General features: G+C 40.0%; 1 protein-coding gene across 1 annotated transcript in view; it reads right to left on the bottom strand.

The window, feature by feature from the left end:
- Nucleotides 1–12,004: 12,004 nt before the first annotated feature.
- The window catches only part of col5a3a (collagen, type V, alpha 3a), a 118,742-nt gene continuing 108,326 nt past the window's right edge, over nt 12,005–22,420 (bottom strand). The window contains exons 51-69 of the mRNA XM_042504860.2: nt 21,348–21,401; nt 21,171–21,224; nt 20,965–21,072; nt 20,795–20,848; nt 20,399–20,452; nt 20,159–20,212; nt 19,992–20,045; nt 19,765–19,872; nt 19,558–19,611; nt 19,354–19,407; nt 19,158–19,265; nt 19,014–19,067; nt 17,465–17,500; nt 16,963–17,016; nt 16,562–16,862; nt 16,206–16,318; nt 15,987–16,055; nt 14,894–15,127; nt 12,005–14,703 (exon numbers count right to left, since the gene is read on the bottom strand). Coding sequence (XP_042360794.1) covers nt 14,557–14,703; nt 14,894–15,127; nt 15,987–16,055; nt 16,206–16,318; nt 16,562–16,862; nt 16,963–17,016; nt 17,465–17,500; nt 19,014–19,067; nt 19,158–19,265; nt 19,354–19,407; nt 19,558–19,611; nt 19,765–19,872; nt 19,992–20,045; nt 20,159–20,212; nt 20,399–20,452; nt 20,795–20,848; nt 20,965–21,072; nt 21,171–21,224; nt 21,348–21,401 — 1,764 coding nt within the window. The 3' untranslated portion in view covers nt 12,005–14,556. The remainder of the gene's footprint in view (nt 14,704–14,893; nt 15,128–15,986; nt 16,056–16,205; nt 16,319–16,561; nt 16,863–16,962; nt 17,017–17,464; nt 17,501–19,013; nt 19,068–19,157; nt 19,266–19,353; nt 19,408–19,557; nt 19,612–19,764; nt 19,873–19,991; nt 20,046–20,158; nt 20,213–20,398; nt 20,453–20,794; nt 20,849–20,964; nt 21,073–21,170; nt 21,225–21,347; nt 21,402–22,420) is intronic.

The following is a 22,420-nucleotide window of genomic DNA, read 5'->3' as shown; positions in this document are numbered from 1 at the left end:
TATTTTATGGGTTTTGGGGCCTTTTTTGGATGTTTTTTCAACACTGTATACTATGACACGCTTCTTTATGCTATAGTATGTTGTTTTCAGCTGTTTTGGGGACATGTCAAATTTTGACTTTTTTCACCATACTATAGCCTTGCTCTTTTTGGTCATTTTTTCAACATGCTATTTTATGGGTTTTGTGGCCTTTTTTTATGTATTTTCAACACTATACTATGACACGCTTCTTTATGCTATAGTAAGTTGTTTTCAGCTGTTTTGGGGACATGTTAAATTTTGACCTTTTTTTTTGCCATACTATAGCCTTGCTCTTTTTGTCATTTTTTTCAACATGCTATTTTATGGGTTTTGTGGCCTTTTTTTTATGTATTTTCAACACTGTATACTATAATGTGCTTCTTTATGCTATAGTAAGTTGTTTTTAGCTGTTTTGGGGACATATCAAATTTTGACTTTTTTGCCATACTATAGCCTTGCTTTTTTGGTCATTTTTTCAACATGCTATTTTATGGGTTTAGGGGCCATTTTTGGATGTTTTTTCAACACTGTATACCATGACACGCTTCTTTATGCTATAGTAAGTTGTTTTCAGCTGTTTTGGGGACATGTCAAATTTTGACTTTTTTCGCCATACTATAGCCTTGCTCTTTTTGTCATTTTTTCAACATGCTATTTTATGGGTCTTGTTGCCTTTTTTTGGATGTTTTTTCAACACTGTATACTATAATATGCTTCTTTATGCTATAGTAAGTTGTTTTCAGCTGTTTTGGGGACATGTCAAATTTTGACTTTTTTCGCCATACTATAGCCTTGCTCTTTTTGGTCATTTTTTTCATCATGCTGTTTTATGGGTTTTGTGGCCTTTTTTGGATGTTTTTTCAACACTGTATACTATGGGATGCTTCTTTATGCTATATTTAGTTGTTTTCAGCTGTTTTGGGGACATGTCAAATTTTGACTTTTTTCGCCATACTATAGCCTTGCTCTTTTTGGTCATTTTTTTCATCATGCTATTTTATGGGATTAGGGGCCATTTTTGGATGTTTTTTCAAAACCGTATACTATAATATGCTTCTTTATGCTATTGTAAGTTGTTTTCAGCTGTTTTGGGGACATGTCAAATTTTGACTTTTTTCGCCATACTATAGCCTTGCTCTTTTTGGTCATTTTTTCAACATGCTATTTTATCGGTTTTGGGGCCTTATTTGGACGTTTTTTCAAAACCGTATACTATAATATGCTTCTTTATAGTATATTAAGTTGTTTTCAGCTGTTTTGGGGACATGCCAAATTTTGACTTTTTTCGCCATACTATAGCCTTGCTCTTTTTGGTCATTTTTTTCATCATGCTATTTTATGGGTTTTGTGGCCTTTTTTGGATGTATTTTCAACACTGTATTCTATAATATGCTTCTTTATGCTATATTAAGTTATTTTCAGCTGTTTTGGGGACATGTCAATTTTTGACTTTTTTCGCCATACTATAGCCTTGCTCTTTTTGGTCATTTTTTTCATCATGCTGTTTTATGGGTTTTGTGGCCTTTTTTGGATGTTTTTTCAACACTGTATACTATGACATGCATCTACATACTACACTTAGTGGTTTTCAGCTGTTTTGGGGACATGTCAAATTTTGACTTTTTTTGCCATACTATAGCCTTGCTCTTTTTCTCATTTTTTCAGCATGCTATTTTATGGGTTTGGGGGCCTTTTTTGGATGTTTTTTTCAACACTGTATACTATGATATGCTTCTTTATGCTATAGTAAGTTGTTTTCAGTTGTTTTGGGGGACATGTCAAATTTTGACTTTTTTCGCCATACTATAGCCTTGCTCTTTTTGTCATTTTTTCAACATGCTATTTTATGGGTTTGGGGGCCTTTTTTTGGATGTTTTTTCAACACTGTATACTATTATATGCTTCTTTATGCTATATTAAGTTATTTTCAGCTGTTTTGGGGACATGTCAAATTTTGACTTTTTTCGCCATACTATAGCCTTGCTCTTTTTGGTCATTTTTTTCATCATGCTATTTTATGGGTTTTGTGGCCTTTTTTGGATGTATTTTCAACACTGTATACTATGGGATGCTTCTTTATGCTATATTAAGTTATTTTCAGCTGTTTTGGGGACATGTCAAATTTTGACTTTTTCCGCCATACTATAGCCTTGCTTTTTTGGTGATTTTTTCCACATGCTATTTTATGGGTTTTGTGGCCTTTTTTTGGTGTATTTTCAACACTGTGTACTATAATGTGCTTCTTTAGGCTATAGTAAGTTGTTTTCAGCTGTTTTGGGGACATGTCAAATTTTGACTTTTTTTTGCCATACTATAGCCTTGCTCTTTTTGGTCATTTTTTTCATCATGCTATTTTATGGGTTTTGGGGCCATTTTTGGATGTTTTTTCAAAACCGTATACTATAATATGCTTCTTTATAATATAGTAAGTTGTTTTCAGCTGTTTTGGGGACATGTCAAATTTTGACTTTTTCTGCCATACTATAGCCTTGCTTTTTTGGTCATTTTTTCAACATGCTATTTTATGGGTTTTGGGGCCTTTTTTGGATGTTTTTTCAAAGCCGTATACTAAAATATGCTTCTTTATGCTATAGTAAGTTGTTTTCAGCTGTTTTGGGGACATGTCAAATTTTGACTTTTTTCGCCATACTATAGCCTTGCTCTTTTTCTCATTTTTTGAGCATACTATTTTATGGGTTTTGGGGCCTTTTTTGAATGTTTTTTTTAACACTGTATACTATGACACACTTCTTTATGCTATAGTATGTTGTTTTCAGCTGTTTTGGGGACATGTCAAATTTTGACTTTTTTGCCATACTATAGCCTTGCTTTTTTGGTCATTTTTTCAACATGCTATTTTATGGGTTTTGGGGCCTTTTTGGATATTTTTTCAACACTGTATACTATGACACGCTTCTTTATGCTATAGTAAGTTGTTTTCAGCTGTTTTGAGGGACATGTCAAATTTTGACTTTTTTCGCCATACTATAGCCTTGCTTTTTTGGTCATTTTTTCAACATGCTATTTTATGGGTTTGGGGGCCTTTTTTGGATGTATTTTCAACACTGTATACTATAATATGCTTCTTTATGCTATAGTAAGTTGTTTTCAGCTGTTTTGGGGACATGTCAAATTTTGACTTTTTTCACCATACTATAGCCTTGCTTTTTTGGTGATTTTTTTCATCATGCTATTTTATGGGTTTTGGGGCCTTTTTTATGTATTTTCAACACTGTACACTATGACATGCTTCTTTATGCTATAGTAAGTTGTTTATAGCTGTTTTGGGGACATGTCAAATTTTGACTTTTTTCGCCATACTATAGCCTTGCTTTTTTGGTGATTTTTTTCATCATGCTATTTTATGGGTTTTGGGGGCTTCTTTGGATGTATTTTCAAAACCGTATACTATAATATGCTTCTTTATGCTATATTACGTTATTTTCAGCTGTTTTGGGGACATGTCAAATTTTGACTTTTTTCGCCATACTATAGCCTTGCTTTTTTTGGTCATCTTTTCAACATGCTATTTTATGGGTTTGGGGGCCTTTTTTTGGATGTTTTTTCAACACTGTATACTATGACACACTTCTTTATGCTATAGTAAGTTGTTTTCAGCTGTTTTGGGGGACATGTCAAATTTTGACTTTTTTCGCCATACTATAGCCTTGCTCTTTTTGTCAGTTTTTCAACATGCTATTTTATGGGTTTTGGGGGCTTCTTTGGTTGTTTTTTTTTAACACTGTATACTATGGGATGCTTCTTTAGGCTATAGTAAGTTGTTTTCAACTGTTTTGAGGGACATGTCAAATTTTGACTTTTTTTTTGCCATACTATAGCCTTGCTCTTTTTGTCATTTTTTCAACATGCTATTTTATGGGTTTTGGGGCCTTTTTTGGATGTTTTTTCAAAGCCGTATACTAAAATATGCTTCTTTATGCTATAGTAAGTTGTTTTCAGCTGTTTTGGGGACATGTCAAATTTTGACTTTTTCCACCATACTATAGCCTTGCTTTTTTGGTGATTTTTTCCACATGCTATTTTATGGGTTTTGTGGCCTTTTTTTGGTGTATTTTCAACACTGTGTACTAAAATATGCTTCTTTATGCTATAGTAAGTTGTTTTCAGCTGTTTTGGGGACATGTCAAATTTTGACTTTTTTCGCCATACTATAGCCTTGCTCTTTTTCTCATTTTTTGAGCATACTATTTTATGGGTTTTGGGGCCTTTTTTGGATGTTTTTTCAACACTGTATACTATGACACGCTTCTTTATGCTATAGTATGTTGTTTTCAGCTGTTTTGGGGACATGTCAAATTTTGACTTTTTTCACCATACTATAGCCTTGCTCTTTTTGGTCATTTTTTCAACATGCTATTTTATGGGTTTTGTGGCCTTTTTTTATGTATTTTCAACACTATACTATGACACGCTTCTTTATGCTATAGTAAGTTGTTTTCAGCTGTTTTGGGGACATGTTAAATTTTGACCTTTTTTTTGCCATACTATAGCCTTGCTCTTTTTGTCAGTTTTTCAACATGCTATTTTATGGGTTTTGGGGGCTTCTTTGGTTGTTTTTTTTTAACACTGTATACTATGGGATGCTTCTTTAGGCTATAGTAAGTTGTTTTCAACTGTTTTGAGGGACATGTCAAATTTTGACTTTTTTTTTGCCATACTATAGCCTTGCTCTTTTTGTCATTTTTTCAACATGCTATTTTATGGGTTTTGGGGCCTTTTTTGGATGTTTTTTCAAAGCCGTATACTAAAATATGCTTCTTTATGCTATAGTAAGTTGTTTTCAGCTGTTTTGGGGACATGTCACATTTTGACTTTTTTTGCCATACTATAGCCTTGCTCTTTTTAGTTATTTTTTTCATCACGCTATTTTATGGGTTTTGTGGCCTTTTTTGATGTATTTTCAACACTGTACACTATGACATGCTTCTTAATGCTATAGTAAGTTGTTTTCAGCTGTTTTTGCTAGTGTAGCAAATAAGAAAGCCCACTCTACCCTATCAAAAGCTTTTTGGGCATCAAGTGATATGGCAGACACAGAGCATGGGTTTTTTCTATTCATCCATATTAGATGAAGCAACCTCCTCATATTATCAGCCGATGACCTATTTTTTATAAACCCCACCTGGTCCTTATGAATGATTTGTGGCAAAACCTTGTCCAGCCTCATTGCTAATATCTAATTAGCACTAACTAATTTTGCAGTCAACATTAATTAAGCTGATAGGTCTGTAGTTAGCTGGGTCTGTTAAGTTTTTGTCTTTTTTTCGTATAAGTGATATTATAGCTTCATTGAAACTCTCTGGGAGCAAACCACATTGCAATGCTTCTACAAAAACCTCTGTCAATACTGGACAAGTTTCTGATAATATTCTGCTGGGAATCCGTCTATACCAGGCGACTTCCCAGTTTTCATAATCCTAATAGCAGTTCGTACATGTCAAATTTTGACTTTTTTCGCCATACTATAGCCTTGCTCTTTTTATCATTTTTTCAACATGCTATTTTATGGGTTTTGGGGCCATTTTTGGATGCTTTTTCAACACTGTGTACTATAACATGCATCTTTACGCCATAGTAAGTTCTTTTCAGCTGTTTTGGGGCCATGTTAAATTTTGACCTTTTTTTTGCCCTACTATAGCCTTGCTCTTTTTGTCACTTTTTCAACATGCCATTTTATGGGTTTTGGGGCCATTTTTGGATGTTTTTTCAAAACTGTAAACTATAATATGCTTCTTTATGCTATAGTAAGTTGTTTTCAGCTGTTTTGGGGACATGTCAAATTTTGACTTTTTTTTTGCCCTACTATAGCCTTGCTCTTTTTGTCATTTTTTCAACATACTATTTTATGGGTTTGGGGGCCTTTTTTGGATGTATTTTCAAAACTGTATACTATGACATGCTTCTTTATGCTATAGTAAGTTGTTTACAGGTGTTTTGGGGACATGTCAGATTTTGACTTTTTTCGCCATACTATAGCATTGTTTTTTGGTCATTTTTTTCATCATGCTATTTTATGGGTTTTAGGCCAGTTTTGGATGTTTTTTTCAACACTGTATACTATAACATGCCTCTACATGCTACACTAAGTGGTTTTCAGCTGTTTTGGGGACATGTCAAATTTTGACTTTCATGGGGGCCAGATTTGGCCCATGGGGCGTAAGTTGAGTGTCAATGGTATACAGTTTGAAAAAAAAAAAGATGAAAAAGTAGTATGAAAGAGCAAATCAGAGTTAGTGAGAGAGACAGACACGAAAAAGAATGACTGCAGAAATAATTCCCGATTGCAGGTTCAGAATATTGCCTCATGTCTCAGGTTGGCTTTGAATTATTGAAGAGCAGCAGAGTCAGGCCGAATTGTACTCATTACTGTGAAACATATGAAAGCATAAGTCAAACGGTGCCAGTTGCACAGACAAGTGGAGAGAAAGGGATGCACTTTATCCCATCAGCAGATGTATTGATTACAAGGCCTTATCTATTTGGCTGGTGTAAGTACATAGATTACGCGACACTGGTAATTTCATACGAGTGACGGAAAATGTATTGCCATCTTTGACCACTATATGAGTTTCAGCAGCCTCACACCTCAAACAAACGAATTTTCTCTATGTCTCTTTTTAGACTCAAAAAGGTTTTCCTGGACTGTCACACAAGCTGGGCTTCCTCTGCAGTCCACTCCTGCCTTTGCAAGATTTATGAAAAGTGTCCAGGTGCCAATGAAACGCTGCCACATCCGATTCTCTGTGATAGAATAACAACCGTGTCAATGCCACTGCAGGAACTGATACAGGATGGGATGCATTGATCATTCACAAAGGGAGAGAGGGAAGGAGAAGGGAGGCGACAGCGGAGGACAAGGAGCGGTGGGGTGACGGAGTGAAAGATGGAGAGAGGATGGGGATTTTCTTTGCATTCAGGACCACAGGCTCATCGAGGTGAATGGAAACGATTAGTTCCCCTGGCTTTTCAACTCAGGTCTGAGCCAGTGTACTCCCACAGCTAAATCACTCAGTCTCCATCTCTCTCACACTCTTTCCCTCGCTGCCGCGTGTGATTTATGAGGAAAAATCATCTCTATTGAGCGATGGGGTCACGCAGTTACCGCTCTCTTTCTCTCTCTCTCTCTCTCTTGCTTTCTCTCATTCACACAAACATTCACACACACACACAAATCTGAGCACAGATCCTAAGAGACAATTCCCCCTGTTTTCCTGATCAGGGCTAAGTTTGTTCATGAACATGCTCTGCCTTGGATTTGTGAACAGCTGTGCTTGTTTAAATTGGCCTGAGTGATTCATACAACACGGGTCTGTCAAATGAATGACTATCGCTCTCCTCCTGCTCTCTCGTTCTCATCATACATCAGTTTCTCTCCGTGTCCCTCTCCCGCTGTGGTAAATAAGACACCAGTGATTACTCTGGCTGTCTTGGGGAGCTTGCAGACAACTTGGTCCTCCTTTACTAAGGACTAAGTTAAGTGAGGATGGCATGGCAGCAGTAGTGGTTGTGGTTGTGGATGCTGGGAGCAGCAGCAGACGGCAAATTAGGAGAAGGATGTGTGTGTGTTCGAGGCGGCGGGGGTGTTCTCAAGCTGTGCATTTGAATCTGGGCTCTCTGTCTGCCAGATAATCATCTGACATTCTCTCAGACGTACGGGGCCTTGGGCCTGTGAACTGCCACTGCACCCTTTGTCCACTCACCCGGGGATTTCTATTGCCCTCCCTCGCTTTCAAATCATTTTTTCAAACTGCTTTACTAATGTTTGCTTTGTCGATAAGAGCTTTTGATGGAAAAGGCATCTGCGGAAATGATTCCCCCCACCCTCCCTGAGATAAAGGAGCTGTGGATGGGACCTGGCAGGAGAGGCGCTTGCATGCACACTAATAAGAACGTCCCTGCTTAGCCGCAAGTGCTCATGATTTCACAAACCCACGCAGACACATCTACAGGCCTACGCATCAAGGAGCAACATTTGGCACAAGCTAGACATGATCCAAGTTATTCGCCGCCACTTGTACAGTGCAAGATGCTAAACTGAAAACAGCATGCACACTTATACACACATCAGTGGCGTGGAAAATAATGTCTGCTGTTATCTACTGTGACACAACATTCCAGATTTGGGTGGATGTGTTGAGACCAAGGAAGCGTCCCTGTTCACCCAGTAATGTAGATATTCCCGCTGACTCTCTCCCTCTTTTCTCTCTCGTTAATGAACGTCTGTTTAATTTGTACATTTCTCACTGTGACTTTGTGACACGTTAAGCTTAGTTAGAATCAACGTCACAGGAGAGGAGCTGAGGGCATGGGAAACTAGAGACAGAGAGAGAGGGGAAGCTAGACAGTCCAACAAACGACAGACACGTCTCTAACATTTTCTACTTCAGAATAATGAGACAAAGATGTGAGAAGAGCAAGAGAGAGAGGCAGCCAGAGAGACAGAGATGAGAGAGAGCTGGAATAAGAGAGACAATCTTGTTTCCAATATGCAGCAACCAAGGATCCTCCAGCCTGTGGGTTACACTAATGTACTCCTGGGCTTAAAAGCAGCTCATCAGTGCCAACTGCTGAACGACAGCTCTGCTCAAATCCTTGATGGAATAGCGGTGAACACTACTGCAGAGCTGGCCAAGAACTTAGCATGACAGTAAACCTAACATTTTCACCTGATCTTCAGCTATAGGGTAAAGCTTATAAGGTAGATATTCTGTATCTTACTAAGATAATGATTTGCAGATCAGAGTGCATCTGGTTTGGTGTGTCAACCTCAGGATACAGCAGCGATACAGCGAGAGATACGACAAAGATATTATTATAAGATAACTATTCTTTCCAGGTTGCATTAAAAAAGCAGGCACTGCATGAACAGAGATGGCGCACCTAATCAGTAACACAGAGTTCAGGATTCCTTTGAGTTAAGTTACAGAATCAACTTTTGCAAGATTTGCTGGCATTAAATCAAAAAGTTTAATCTCTCTGTTGAAATAAAAGTTACTTTTTGAAGGTGCAATTGGATACATGCTCCAAACTACTGTATTAACAATTCCTGAAGGAGAAATCCATCTTCAAGCCAGCTACTAATTAACAGCAGGGTAAGAATTTGAAAAAATTGTCGAAACTACCAAAACTTGGAAGGCTGCTCAAAATAACTCTATTTTATAATTTTCACATGTGGCAGTTTAATCAAGACCATAGTAAAAGTAGCAAGAAAAGAGCCACATGGAAACCATATATCAACGCCATTTGGGATGTTGTTCACTACAATTAGTGCTCAGTTGCAGTGTCTTTGCTTCAGGTCTCTCTCAGCTTTTTGTCAGTCTTTGCCTAAAAACACCTTGGCTTTTCTGGCTTTGGATATATGTTTTGGCTTTTACTAACACTTGGACTGAGACAATTTCAGGTCACAGACTTGACTGAGCGACAAATGGTAAACCTGCAAGCTAACTTAGTTTATCTATCGTAGCTTGGCTGTATGCTGGCCTGAAGTGACAGACCTGACCACACCAGTATTGTAGATTTCAGAGCTTGGATTGTCAGACTGTTGTAATGTCAATTATGGAAGAGGAAGTCAAGGACATAAAATGATCGTTGAACTTCTCAAGTATCTAAAACAGGAAAATATAACATGAGACTTTACTTCTTTGGCCTCTAATGTTGGACTGAGGGCAGACTGGACGCTATACTGTGACTCACTATTGCATCTCAAAGTACATGTGGTATTACAAGACAGGATGCGATAGGGAAAGCAGATTGGCATGCTTCTCTTAGTTGAGATCTCTGCAACACAATACATAGACATCTTTGATACTTAAACTTTTACTTTTTCACATTTTGTTCATACGTTAGCTCTTCTTTATAGAATTCTGGCAGCATCTTACACATTGCACCTTTAAAGATATACTATGCTTGATGGTGTTGAAAAATAAAGCCAACACAGAAGTGCTAAAAACTGCAGTGCTTTGAACAGCCACTTAAGGCTGACTCGAGAAGCTAGTCAATCCCCATTGACACCCATATTAAAATGCCCAATGTTATCAGTCGGTTACAAAAAACTGTTCTAGTCTCTATAGCTATTTCATGAGCGTATAGCTTCATTAAAACTCTACGAGGGGTGAATTTTTAAATAAGTCACCAGTTAACATTTGATTCAGGCTTTAAATTACGCACAAATACTAAACGGCTTCAAAACTAAGTCCACAAATCAATGGGTGATGTCACAGTACCTATGTCCATTATTTCTAGTGTATAGTGGTGGTGGTGGTGGGGTTGGGGGGTTCTTTATAAAGGTAGCAACCAGGTGCCAGAACATAAGCAGCAAACATCTAAGAGACAAAGACCAAAAAAAGCAATTATAGGGAGGGGAAACGCCAAACGAGTGACTCTGGGGTTGTTTTTTTCTCTCTTTCCCTGGTGAGTGTGTTTACAAACGGCAACTGGCAACCTTAAAGTAAGAAAGGAAGGAATCACAAAATATTGGAAGGACATCTTGTTTGAAAAGAAAAAAAAAGTTTGAAGGGTGCTGATAGCAGACAAAATGGATTTAAAAAGAAAGATACTTACATGACGAGGTTCCTTTTTCTGCTGTCTGCTCCAGCATTCAGGTATTTGGCCTGCTGTAGTTTTTGTAGTGTCTGTAACATCAGAAGTGTTAGGGACCTTGAAAAGAAAGAAAAAATTAGTAAAGTTTTTTTTTCAAGTTATTCAACATTGTTGTCTTTTTCCGACAAAGGGGCATGACAGACTTTAGAAACAGTTCCTCCTCAGCTCTTTTCAGCATTGTGTTTATGCTGTATGTTTGTATTTATGAGCATAAGATACTCACATGGGAGTGCATTTCCATGGGATTCCCACCAGCTTTCACAAAGCTGAGCTGCAGGATCAGCTGGATGAAGAGCTCTTTGCTCAAGCTGGTTTACCTCTGTGCTGTGGAGAGACTGTATATCAATAGTTTCCAAGTGCTTGTCATGTTTGAAGACTCAATTCAGAGTGGCCATTCTTGTACATTAGTCAATTATAAAGACTTTCAGCTCTCAACAGAGGAAATAGATGTGAAGCACTGCAGCGATGCTATCTTTACAAAAGGTTCAGCTCTCGGCAGAAGAAATACAAGACTTTGGAGACACAATGTCACAGGAGCGGTGGGCACTAGAGGGTGGAATGTGAGCGAGAGAAAAGGGCATGGTGCCGTGGAAATACCATATTGACAGTCACAATGCTCTTCTGCTTGATCATTATTCTGAGTTAGTGGCAACAGATGACCTTTCCTGGTCAAGAGCTTAGTGTGGTTAAAATTCAATTGAGTGGAAGAGAGCAGAAAGAAGAAAAAAAATAACATGGTAACCTTTATTCTGCCATTGACGCTAACCTTGAACAGTGGGCCCCAAAAGGGATAAGCGCCTTGTACTTTTATGTTTGCAAGAGAATAGGCTGTCGTGCGTGTGCATGTGTGTGTTGTGTATGTGCAGGAGTCTGCGCAAATTTAGCAGAAAGCAATGATTGCACGTGTGTTTGTGGTAGCAACAGAGATAAATAGGCAGACTGAAAGATAGGGAGAAAGCGTGTGAAAGGGGTGCAGAGAAATTACCCATTGGAACAGCTTTACCTCAACCAAACCGACCGAATCTCCACAGATGTGTTTCTCACCCTCAGCCATTTCTTTTCCGACCTCTTCTCTTGTTCTCACCATCCACACTTCCCTCCTTCCCTCACCTCTGTCTCCTCCCCACCTTCCCTCTGGAGGACTGAAACAGAGCTAATTGAAATAAATGAACTGGGGAACAAATCAGAGTTGATTACATCAGCTGCATGGGGATGCTGATTGCAAGCTTGTTGAGGGAATGTTGCAGAACTAGTTGGTAATGAAGAGCCTTGTTTGTGTATTACACTGACTGGACATTGCAGACAGCCACACTGTCTCATGGATAAACCCGCCTGTCAGGTCTGGAGTGGAAACATAACAGAATGATTTCTTGTTTGTTTTTATTCGCACATCAATTTGTCATCAATTTGACATCAATTCAGGCAGCAGCTTACTGCTCATAAACTCCTCAGAATAACTGTACAGTATATAAAATTAGTACAACAAAAAACACTATACACAGGAGGGGCTGCGCAGGATGGGACAGGAGGGGGAGAGTTAATAACTGGAATGTTTAAAAGCAATGAAACAGAGTGAACTGCAAAATTTAACACGCTGGGCACACAGTCTACTGTTTGAATCGGAGGAGGTAGGCAGAGCATTAAGATTTCATTTACTAAAGGGAAAATCATCCGTAAAATAGAATTTACATGCGTATGTCATTTTCTGTAGTATTTCACAGTTCCATTTTTTAATTTGAAGAAGTCTGTTTAAGCCGACATTCAGAGACAGACAGTGGTAATAATGTCATCTCAAAACAAATCCTGGAGCCGCTCCACAGACAGTGAATAATGGATAACATGGCACTATAATGGCACCCCTGGTAATCTCACTAGGAAGTGAGGATAATTTGTAAGTCACAGCTCTACAATTTTCAAAGGAAATTTGAAATAAATATTAAGAAGAATCTACAATGGATCAGGTTTTCATAGTTACCAGATGACAGTGTTGATGCTGGGATTTTTAAGTTTAGTTACATTTTTAGGTAATGGCTCGGGAAGTCAGTTTTGCATAATTTTAATAAAAACGTAAAAATTAAAAGGCATGGGATAAAAGTAGGTGTTCTATTGACTCGGTGAGCTTTTGTGCCACATTTTAAAGCGCTATTCATTTAGAGGTGGTGAAATTATACGTTCTTTTGTTGTAAATGTCTTGATTCTTGTTTTATTTTCTGTTGGCTTTGCTGACACACAGCTGGCCAGCCACATTAACGTGAAATCACAGAAAGAGTGGATGAGGACAATATTACCAAAGAATAGCTGTTGGGTTGGGATGACAAAACGAATGCTAATTACAGAGCGAGCTCCATCGCAGTGCAGTAAATTGAAGAGAACCAACATTAAGCTATAATCTAAATGTGTAGCCGCTCAAAAATATTCTCAGTGCTTAACCAATTAACAGTTAGCCATTGACAACCTCACTGGCTTTACCGTATCAGTAGACTGGTACACAGTAAATTCGGGTTTAGATGGATTTTCCCTTTAAAGCTATCAACCACAACGCTCTGAGCTGGCCCTAACCTCCTTTCACTGGCCCTGTGAAATTGGCACAATCAGCCAGAAGATGTGCAAAAAAACACAGTAGACTAGTCCCCAGACTCTGAGGATGTTTCGTGCTGTTGAAAGAGCAATAACCCTCTCCCTCACTAGTCCGATAAGCCTGCCCACAGAGACACACAAACACAGTGACACAATAATAACAGACTCATCTTTAGCACCACTGAAGAGCAAATCCTGTCAAATGAACAGCAACATATTCTGTCGAAATTTCAACATATGAACAAAATGGAGAAATGGAAAAAAAAAAAAAAAACCTCTGAGTCGGGCAGGAAAATGAAAACAGGTTATGTCAGCAATTATAAAATGCTTTCAAGAGATGCGTGAAATGTCTCTTGGTATAAAGAACCACAGTGAAGATGAGAGAACATTTTAATAAGCATGCTCTTACTTCTTGCCCTGAAATATCCCCAGCCTGGTTGCTGAGGTATGTCATTAGCAGGTATATACCACAGTAGAGAGGATGTTAATCTGACATATACAGTACTGTAGTCCTTGGAATCATGGTGGGCTCAAAAAGTCTATTATCAAGCCCATGGAGGGAAGCAGTCCAATAAAGGAAACAACCTTATCCATTCAAGTAAGTGTCGGGTTCAATAACTTGCTATGCCTATTGAATACTAATCAAGGTAATTCACTGAGCAAACTGCAGTTGAAGGGTAAAAAGGACAATTTATCATTCCTGCGCACAGGAAATTAATTACGGTGCTTGTGTGGAATTAATATGCTAGGCTAGTTCACAACTGCTATGCAATTGTCATTATGCTGAAATCTGAGCATGCAAATGAGCACGGAAACGCCTCTGATTTATTCAGTCCCAGTCTTTGTAAAACATTAGGTAGCGACTAGTTCGTTTAAGGTCTGAGAAGCTGCACTTAACTGACCCAAACTTCAGAATGACAGGCTGTTCCTGTCTGTGATCAGACAGATCTGTCTTGTTTATAAGTGGTCATCATCAAGCGGTGCATTCCTCTTAAGTCTAGAGGATCAATTACAGCACACTCGAACAGAGAGAGAAAAAGAAAACAAAAACACTTAAAATTAAATATCTCTAATTGGAATGTTTCCCTTTGGTAAATGTGCTTTGTTCCCACTGGTATATGTCCTCTTTCTCGCCATTCTTCTTACTGTTGTAAAGCCATAGAACCTATTTCATTGGCTGCTGAAGAGTCTTAAATAATATACCACAAACCCACCACATACAGGAACATAATATAATAAATATTAGCTTGGGCAGCGGTAAAAGTCCAGTTTCTCTCACTGAAAACTTGCTGTGCAGGTCTGGGTTTTTTTTAAGGTTTTTTTTTTTTGGGCATCTTGTTAACCATTGAAGCATACTCGTCCAACTTGGAATCCATATTTCTGGTTGCTGTTGCCAAAGTCTGTTGGAGCCACATCCATAATAGGGAGCAGCTCTGCCGAGGGGGAGTCAATCTCTAGAACAGTCCTTTCCTGACCTTTGCGGGACTGAAAGAGAAAAATTAAAGCCATTATTAAACTTTGCTTGGCTTAATACGACTAACTAGCCCTCCCCCCACTCTCTGGCTTAAAACCCAGTTTACGTCAGTGATTGATGGCTACCGCAGCAGCACGATTGATAAACATATTACATTCATGAAGGATAATTCTCGTTTGTCCAGCTAGTCCCTGCACTGACCTGGCATCCGTCATGCACTGCATTGATGAAGGGGCTTTTGGCTTGTGTTAGCTCTTCGTCGTTGCTGCCCCGGAAGCGGAGGGCATGCTGGTAGGAGCGGGAGGTGCTGTCAAACCAGCCTGCTGAGTTCTGGCAGGTGTAAGTGAAGCTCTGCTTGGCCGTGGCACTCAGTAGTTTCAGGAAGGTCAGCTGAACTACATGCACAGGGTTCCCATCCCTGTCACTGTAGGAGAACTGGATGACACAAAAACATAAGCGTTGGTGTACAACACAGACGGAGAAATGAAAAGAACGACTTTACCCTTAGAAAACACAAAATCTTACAGAATGAGAAAATATACACAAAAACAGGTTCTCTTTAAGAGACAAAGCCAAAGAAAAACACATCTGAGCCTGTAATCTGTCTCAGACAAATATGAGTTCTAATTTTAATTATATCACCGAGATAACAAATCTCCCAGCTTGCGCTGATGAAGGAGTTTATGTAAGCAAGGGTGAAAAAGTTACAGCAACTTCTCCTCAGAATCAAAACAGACAGGGAAAGTAAAGTAGGAAGTGCAGAAATTAAGAAAAGAAAAAAAAGCAGATCCAAGGACTCTGTGCGAGAAAGTCGGTGAATTGCAATTGTGCTGGCAGCTCTGTGATTATCAGAGAGGGGTATGAGACCTCTGATCAGGTGCACATAAAAGGCCAGTGCTCTGAGCGTGCTGCCCTGAATGCAAGTCAATAAAAGAGCTGGCAATGGCTCTGTGTGAGTCATCCAGACTGCTGAAATCAACTGCTGGCAATATTAAATCAGCTCTCTTGCTGCACATGGTCTAATAAATTGATACCAAATTATACAATGTGCAAATATACAAACATTCGCATGCTGTCATGTGCAGATGGATGGACACACACACACACACACACATGCATGCATACACATTCATGTGAAGACACTTGTACAAATGCTGGCACCTCAATCATATGCATGAATATCATTCAAACACTCTCAATTAGGATGAGTAATTTAGCTGAAAAAAAAGACTGCCTGGCATTTGGAGCCAGCTGAGATTAATGGCAGGAGAGGAGGCTTTTTGTTTTTTTGTACCTGCTTGCCTTTCCTGTATTGGCTGTACCAGCTTCCTGGCTTCTCTTTGTTCCACGCTGCTAATTTCACCTAGACACCCAGAGAGAGAGAGAGAGAGAAAGAAGGGAAGGATGCTGGGTAAAATTTTAGGCTCAAGGAATACAGGGAGTGATTTGTGTTATGATGTAATATGACAAGGTTGGCTTTGTAAAGGCTGACAGCAAGAGATTGGAGACTTACATTCTCAATCCTCTTGTCAGGGTAGAGACATGTCTCTCCGTCAGCTGTGAAGTTACAGTAGACCTTGATGGAGTCTTTGTTACAGCCCTGGTTAGGATCAATCCAGTAGTCTCCTACAGTGTGCACAAAGAAAGGACATCAATCAAGCACCAGATGTTGATACAATGACCACATCGGGCATAACAAGATGATAACATGCAGCTAGCGAACGCATACAGAGCATTTTAGCTTTATAAGGGTATATGTTTGAGGGTGTGTGCATAATTAAAATGAGTTTTCCTGGACTAGTTTTTCCTCAGGTAAAATTTTAAATGTGTTCAATTAGGCATTAAATATGAAGAAATGTCTTTGCTAACCATCTTTGTAGTCGGGTTGGACCATCATGAGCTCTTTGCAGGTCCGGGCAGGGCTCTCAAAGGTTCCCAGGGGCCTCCTCATCAACTCAACTTCTGTTTTCATGGAAGATAGGATGGCAAAGACTTCTTCCATTCCCTCAGCATCCTCCAGAGGCTGATCTCCCTGGAGGAACTCATCCATATCCATATGCACGTCCTCCTCCCTGGATGGGGCTGCCCCTCCTGCCCGTTCGGAGTGTCTTCGTCTCTTCCGCCTGCCCTCCCTGATAGGGAGGGGCTCGATCATTGACGCTGGGGGTCCCTGGAGGTAGCACAGAGAGGTGAGCAGGAGGTGAAAGGAACAGAAAGAGGGTAAAGTTGGCACTGAGAGGGCCATGATTTGGATCATTGGCGCTACTCACTGGGGGTCCTGGGGGTCCGGCAGGCCCTGGATCTCCTCTGGGACCCACAATACCCTAAAGAATAGAAGAAGACAAAACTTTGTGTCAATCATGTCTCACCTGGAGCCTCTCTTACACCACTTGGCTGAATCCCAGCTCTATCCGGGCAGATATGGCTTCTGCTTTATAGGATTATCCAGCTGTGTGCATCAGCACTCTGTGGTCAAAGCCTTGGCTCTCAAGACACACTATAGTGGTTTTCATAACATCACACACACCAGAACCAAATCCTATTAAAAGGGCCCAATGGAAAAATCACACACAAGGCAAGTGTGGCTGTACAGCAGGCTTTTAGTTCCAAAGACATGCAGTAAACACAGTGGAGCATTATGATTATGGAGCATGGTACATTTATGCCAACAAACACACTTTTTCTCTCTTCCCCAGCATATGTTCCCAGCAGCTGCTAACCAAGCTGAGGTGAGTACAGCGATGTATAAAGAAGACAGATTACTGAACTCACCGAATCTCCCTTCGATCCTTTCTCGCCAGCTGCACCCTGAGAGTGGAGAGGAGGAGTAAGTATGCAGTAAAAACATAAATTTAAAGGATAAATGCTTAGAAAACTACCTAATTACTCAAGCAAGCACTGCACAATCAGCAATTCACTGGAAAATCACACACCTGCTGCACAGCAGGGCAGGTTATGGTCAAAATTATTACTTTCACTATCAATGCTCTTTGGATAAAATGGTGCTAAGCTGGGCTCAACAGCTAAATCCCAAAGATCCAATCTTATTTGACCTTTAAATACATATTCATTAGGGCTATCTTGACCCAATTTTATATTAGGCATGGGACTGATCAATGCTCTTTTCAACTGATCGAGATTGACTATATTGAGCTTACAGAGCCCGATCTGATCCTTTGTTTTAGGTCAGCTGTCATACTTTACTCATGAAGCTTTCATGTACAGCAATGAAACAAATGCAGCAGTCATCACCTCTCAAACTGTTGGCTGTCTGTTTCTCCTCCACTCCACTGAGCCCTACCGGCAGCAAAACGCCAAACACCATAAACAGCAGCAAATCACAATGAGACTGTTTATTTGTATTATTTAAGCACTTTTTTTTTAACTTCAGCTCAGTGTGAGAGTCTCTTGTGTTTTGCTGTCATCTATGGTACAAGGTGTTATACCCGACTGCTCGGAGAAGAGACAACAACCACACTTATCACGCCACTGCAAGTGCAACAAAAGCCCTGCGAGCAAAAAGCCATTAAGTGTATTTTATTAATGTAGCCTCATATGTGCAAAAGATGTAGGCTACAGACTAAAATAAACACTCAGTCGAATAAAGTTAATTCAGGTAACTTAGGCAAGGCTGCACCTAAGCAACAAACACTGAAGAATACTCTTTTTAAAGAGACATTCCCTTAGACAGCAACAAGAACAAAAGGATTACAGAGAAGGTTTGTTTACACTTTGTTTTTTTGTACAGAAATAACTAATGGAAAATGAAAACATTAAGGGGGATTTGTTTTTCTTAATGCATTGCAAAGCTACAGTATTAAGCTGTCAAGCTTGGATTGTTTTTAAAGATTATTTTTCGGGGCATTTTCCCTTTATTGACAGGACAGTTTGGAGATAGACAGGAAAGGTGGGTGAAAGAAGGGGGAATGACAAGCAGCAAAGGGCCACAGGCCGGACTCAAACACAGGGACACAGGACATCCTAAGTATTCAAAGAGTTTCAGTGAAAAACTGGTCAAACTGTTTACACAAAAGCTATAGAATGATGAATAGAGAGCATATAGAGATAGAACAATGATTGTACTTTTTGATGCCCGTTTCTTTGCTAGAGTGAATCTCTCTTGACATACGGTATGTGTTTTATGTTTGTTTAATATTTATGGGCTTAATATTAAAAACTGCATTTCTGATTCAAATTTTCATCTGCATTAACAAGAGGCAGCAAAAATTATAATTTCAATTTATGTATGGTAGTTGAAAACATACTTGTTCACACTCTGATCATGTAAAAGCATGTACATTATTGAACAGCTGTGACTTACTGACAGTCCAGGTGGTCCAAGTGGGCCAGTGGGACCAGGTGAACCAGCCGTTCCCTAGATGTGAGGACAAGCATATCTTGTTAATGAACTGCACTGTCTTTCTGTATCAGTGTATCAGAAGCATTGTGTTGCAACTAAATGTACCGCATCTCCTTTAGGCCCTGGTGTACCCTGGTTTCCTGGCAGGCCTCTGTCTCCCTTCTCACCAGGCTCTCCTGGGGGGCCAATTAAACCGATCAACCCACCATGACCCTGCAGAAAGAGACATGGTACATCAGCATTGTTTCCCAAGGTTTGCACGAGTACAGAGTGTTCTCTCTGTTGTGGGCTAAACACTTACTTTATCTCCTTTTATTCCAGGGTCTCCTTTTAATCCTGGAAGTCCCGGTGGCCCCTGGTAACAATGGCAGATGAATTAATTGACCAATGATTTAGAATGTGTACATAAAACATAATTTAGTTGTGTTAAGTTTAAATCATGATCTGTTATTTTAAATGTCCTGAATTCCACCTTTCCACAAACAGCCAAATGTAAGGATCTTACTAATGGTCCTGGTGGTCCAGTCTGTCCTGGTGGCCCATTTAACCCTTGCTCACCCTAAAAAAAAAAAAAAAAAACACAATAATTAGAGATCAGCGTAAAGTATGCTGAGGCAATGATTAAACGCAAATGGGACCTCATGTTCTGATGATTGTCTTGCCCCGTTTTTAGCCTCAGAGTAATAAGTAGCATTTTAAATTGTGTACTGACCGCGGGACCTGGGATTCCTCGAAGACCTTCTGGGCCAGACCTCCCTGGCTGCCCTTGGGGTCCCACTGGGCCTGTCTTCCCCACTGGACCCTGGGTTCCTATCGTCCCCTACAGAGCAAGAGGAACAGCCACAAACAGCAAGGCATTTGGAGCAAAACAGTCCAGTAAAGCTTAATTGAAACACACCAAACACAACCACAGAGTTCAGTGATGGCCATTATCCTCACCTTGGCTCCCTTCATGCCTTGCTTCCCTTCTTTTCCTGCAGTACCGATATGACCCTGGGGGATTGAGAAAGACAATGGTGCTGACATGAAGACAAGAGCTATTGAGCAAACAAACACACATATAGCTACATACACATGGGTGCACACATAGAATATGATAAGCTCACCCTCCGTCCTGGAGGTCCTGGAGGACCTGGCTCTCCAGATGCTCCTGGAGGTCCCTGTAGAGAACAAAAAAGTTGGAAACACATTCCCACCCAATCACTAAACCCTGAGAAGAATATCCAGCCATAGGGATGATGACACAAAACCTCAATATGTTACAGAGAATAAAGACTTCAGTTAATCATACAAGAGCTACTAGTGTTGTCAACAAATGAGGTAGAAAAAAAACAGTCACTGCTTACTGCTTTGCCAGGTTCTCCGTTGTCTCCTTTAGGCCCTGGCCCACCATCTATTCCCTGAATAAGACAAACGCAATGTGGAAAAAAATATTTATCATTAAGTTAATAATAAATCATTGATTATTCAAATAGAATTATACAATGGTCTGGGTGAATGCCCAGTTCTGATTGGTTGTGTAAAAGCTGATAATGGACACCCACTAGATAGTTCTGTTAAATATGGCTGTTCACCATTTTAAATTAATGTGCTGAATACATGCTGTTATCAGCCTGTATCTAATGAGTGACCATGTTAAAAGGGTGCTAATGCCCTTCAAGGTGTCCACAGTCAGGAATTAATGGTCATTAATTCCTGATAATGGACACTTTGATGGCCATTATCCTTTACATAATACTCACGTTGGCGCCAGGTTCTCCAGAGGGCCCTGAATCTCCAGGAAATCCAATAGGGCCCTACGGGCAAGCACAGTGCATTAGAAACCATCACATGCATGGCATGGCAATAACAGATTGACTGACCTGAAAACCACAGCAAGAAAAGTCACTGATCCGGAGAGACGAGAACTCACAAGGTTGCCTTTAGGTCCATCCTCTCCTGGAGTTCCTCTCGGTCCTGGAGGCCCAGCTGCACCGGGGGGACCTGAGTCACCCTTCTCCCCCACCTCACCTTTAGCACCCTGGAACACCAGCATGGGAAATGATAATCAAGAAAAAGGGAAAAGGGACGATGAGGTTGAGCAAGACCGGAAGGAAAGATGGAGGTGACATGACTCACAGCAGTGCCAGTTTCTCCCGCTGACCCAGGGTTTCCAGCTTCTCCGTCCTCGCCCTGGTAAAGAGTAAACATTCAGTAAGATAATATCACACCCCACATACTGGTGCACGCACCATCTACCGTTCTACTCTATGTGCACAGGAACATGCTAAGTAGCTGCTACGGGGAAATGCTGACCTTCTCTCCAACAATTCCAGGCTGACCAACTCCACCTGGCAGTCCAGGTAGACCCTGTGGCAGGAGAAAAGAGAACAGCCTGTATCAAAATATCATAACACAAGGGAAAGTTTGAAATATTCATTTGATTTTTCAAAATCAAGTTCTTGGTGCGGTATTTTTTTTTGTTGTTGTTTTTTGTCAGCAGTTCTGCTCACAGAATGCTGAAACTGGAGCAGAATTATCACAACACAAGGAAAAATACTGAGTGTCAGGTTTGCTATGTGGATAGTGTCTGAGTCACACAGTAGGGTGGATGCTATTTCTCTCCTCTCAATCAGTTTGTTCATGTGTTTGTGCATGCATGTTAGTTGGCATCCATGTGTGTCAGTGTATTGTGCTTTTGTCTGGAGACGAACCCAGGAAAAGCACGTTTTCGGTAGAGTGCACAAACATGAGAGCTGAGTACAGCCATGCACTACTACTGAGCTCCTGCTGTCAACTGCTTTCCTCACATGCCATCCCACCACCATTTCACTTTTCTCCACTATTCCTGTATCAATCCATTTATGGATCCCAGCGTCTCTGCACCGCTTTATTTCCATGCTTCCTGCGAAGCACTAGCGTGGCTCACACAGATTTCTGCAGCTTGCTGCTGAATAATTGACCAACGTGAGAGGCTGCAGAGAGACGGCCATTACTAGAGGTAAATATAACTGCCTCTCAGGGATGATAGTCTAATACTTCTTAATGATTCATAGAGCAGTAAATATAACTCTCTCCCAGGGATTATATCCTAATACTGTTTAATAATTCAAGTTTCAAAAGCAGTGGAGGGTCTGTGGCAGTAAGTGTTGAAATGAAGAGACTATATATGAAGGCATGAGGGGCTGAAAAATATAATGTGTCTATGATGTGTGAGGACAAGGTATTGTTCAGTCTGAATTTTAGATAATAATGTGTATTAAATGGAAGCCTTCTTGATTCCAAAGCTGATAAATTATCATTTTTTTCTGGAGGAGACACAAAGGCATGAAAATGGAAAACATTAGACAAAAGAATTATATATTTCAAAAAGAACAAATCATAAACAA

Source organism: Plectropomus leopardus, chromosome 18 (genome assembly GCF_026936395.1).
Source record: "Plectropomus leopardus strain MGB_pleo_1.0 chromosome 18, ASM2693639v1, whole genome shotgun sequence".
Lineage (NCBI taxonomy): Eukaryota > Metazoa > Chordata > Actinopteri > Perciformes > Serranidae > Plectropomus > Plectropomus leopardus.
The sequence above is the reverse complement of the archived record's forward strand: the minus strand, read 5'-3'. Positions and strand labels throughout refer to the sequence as shown.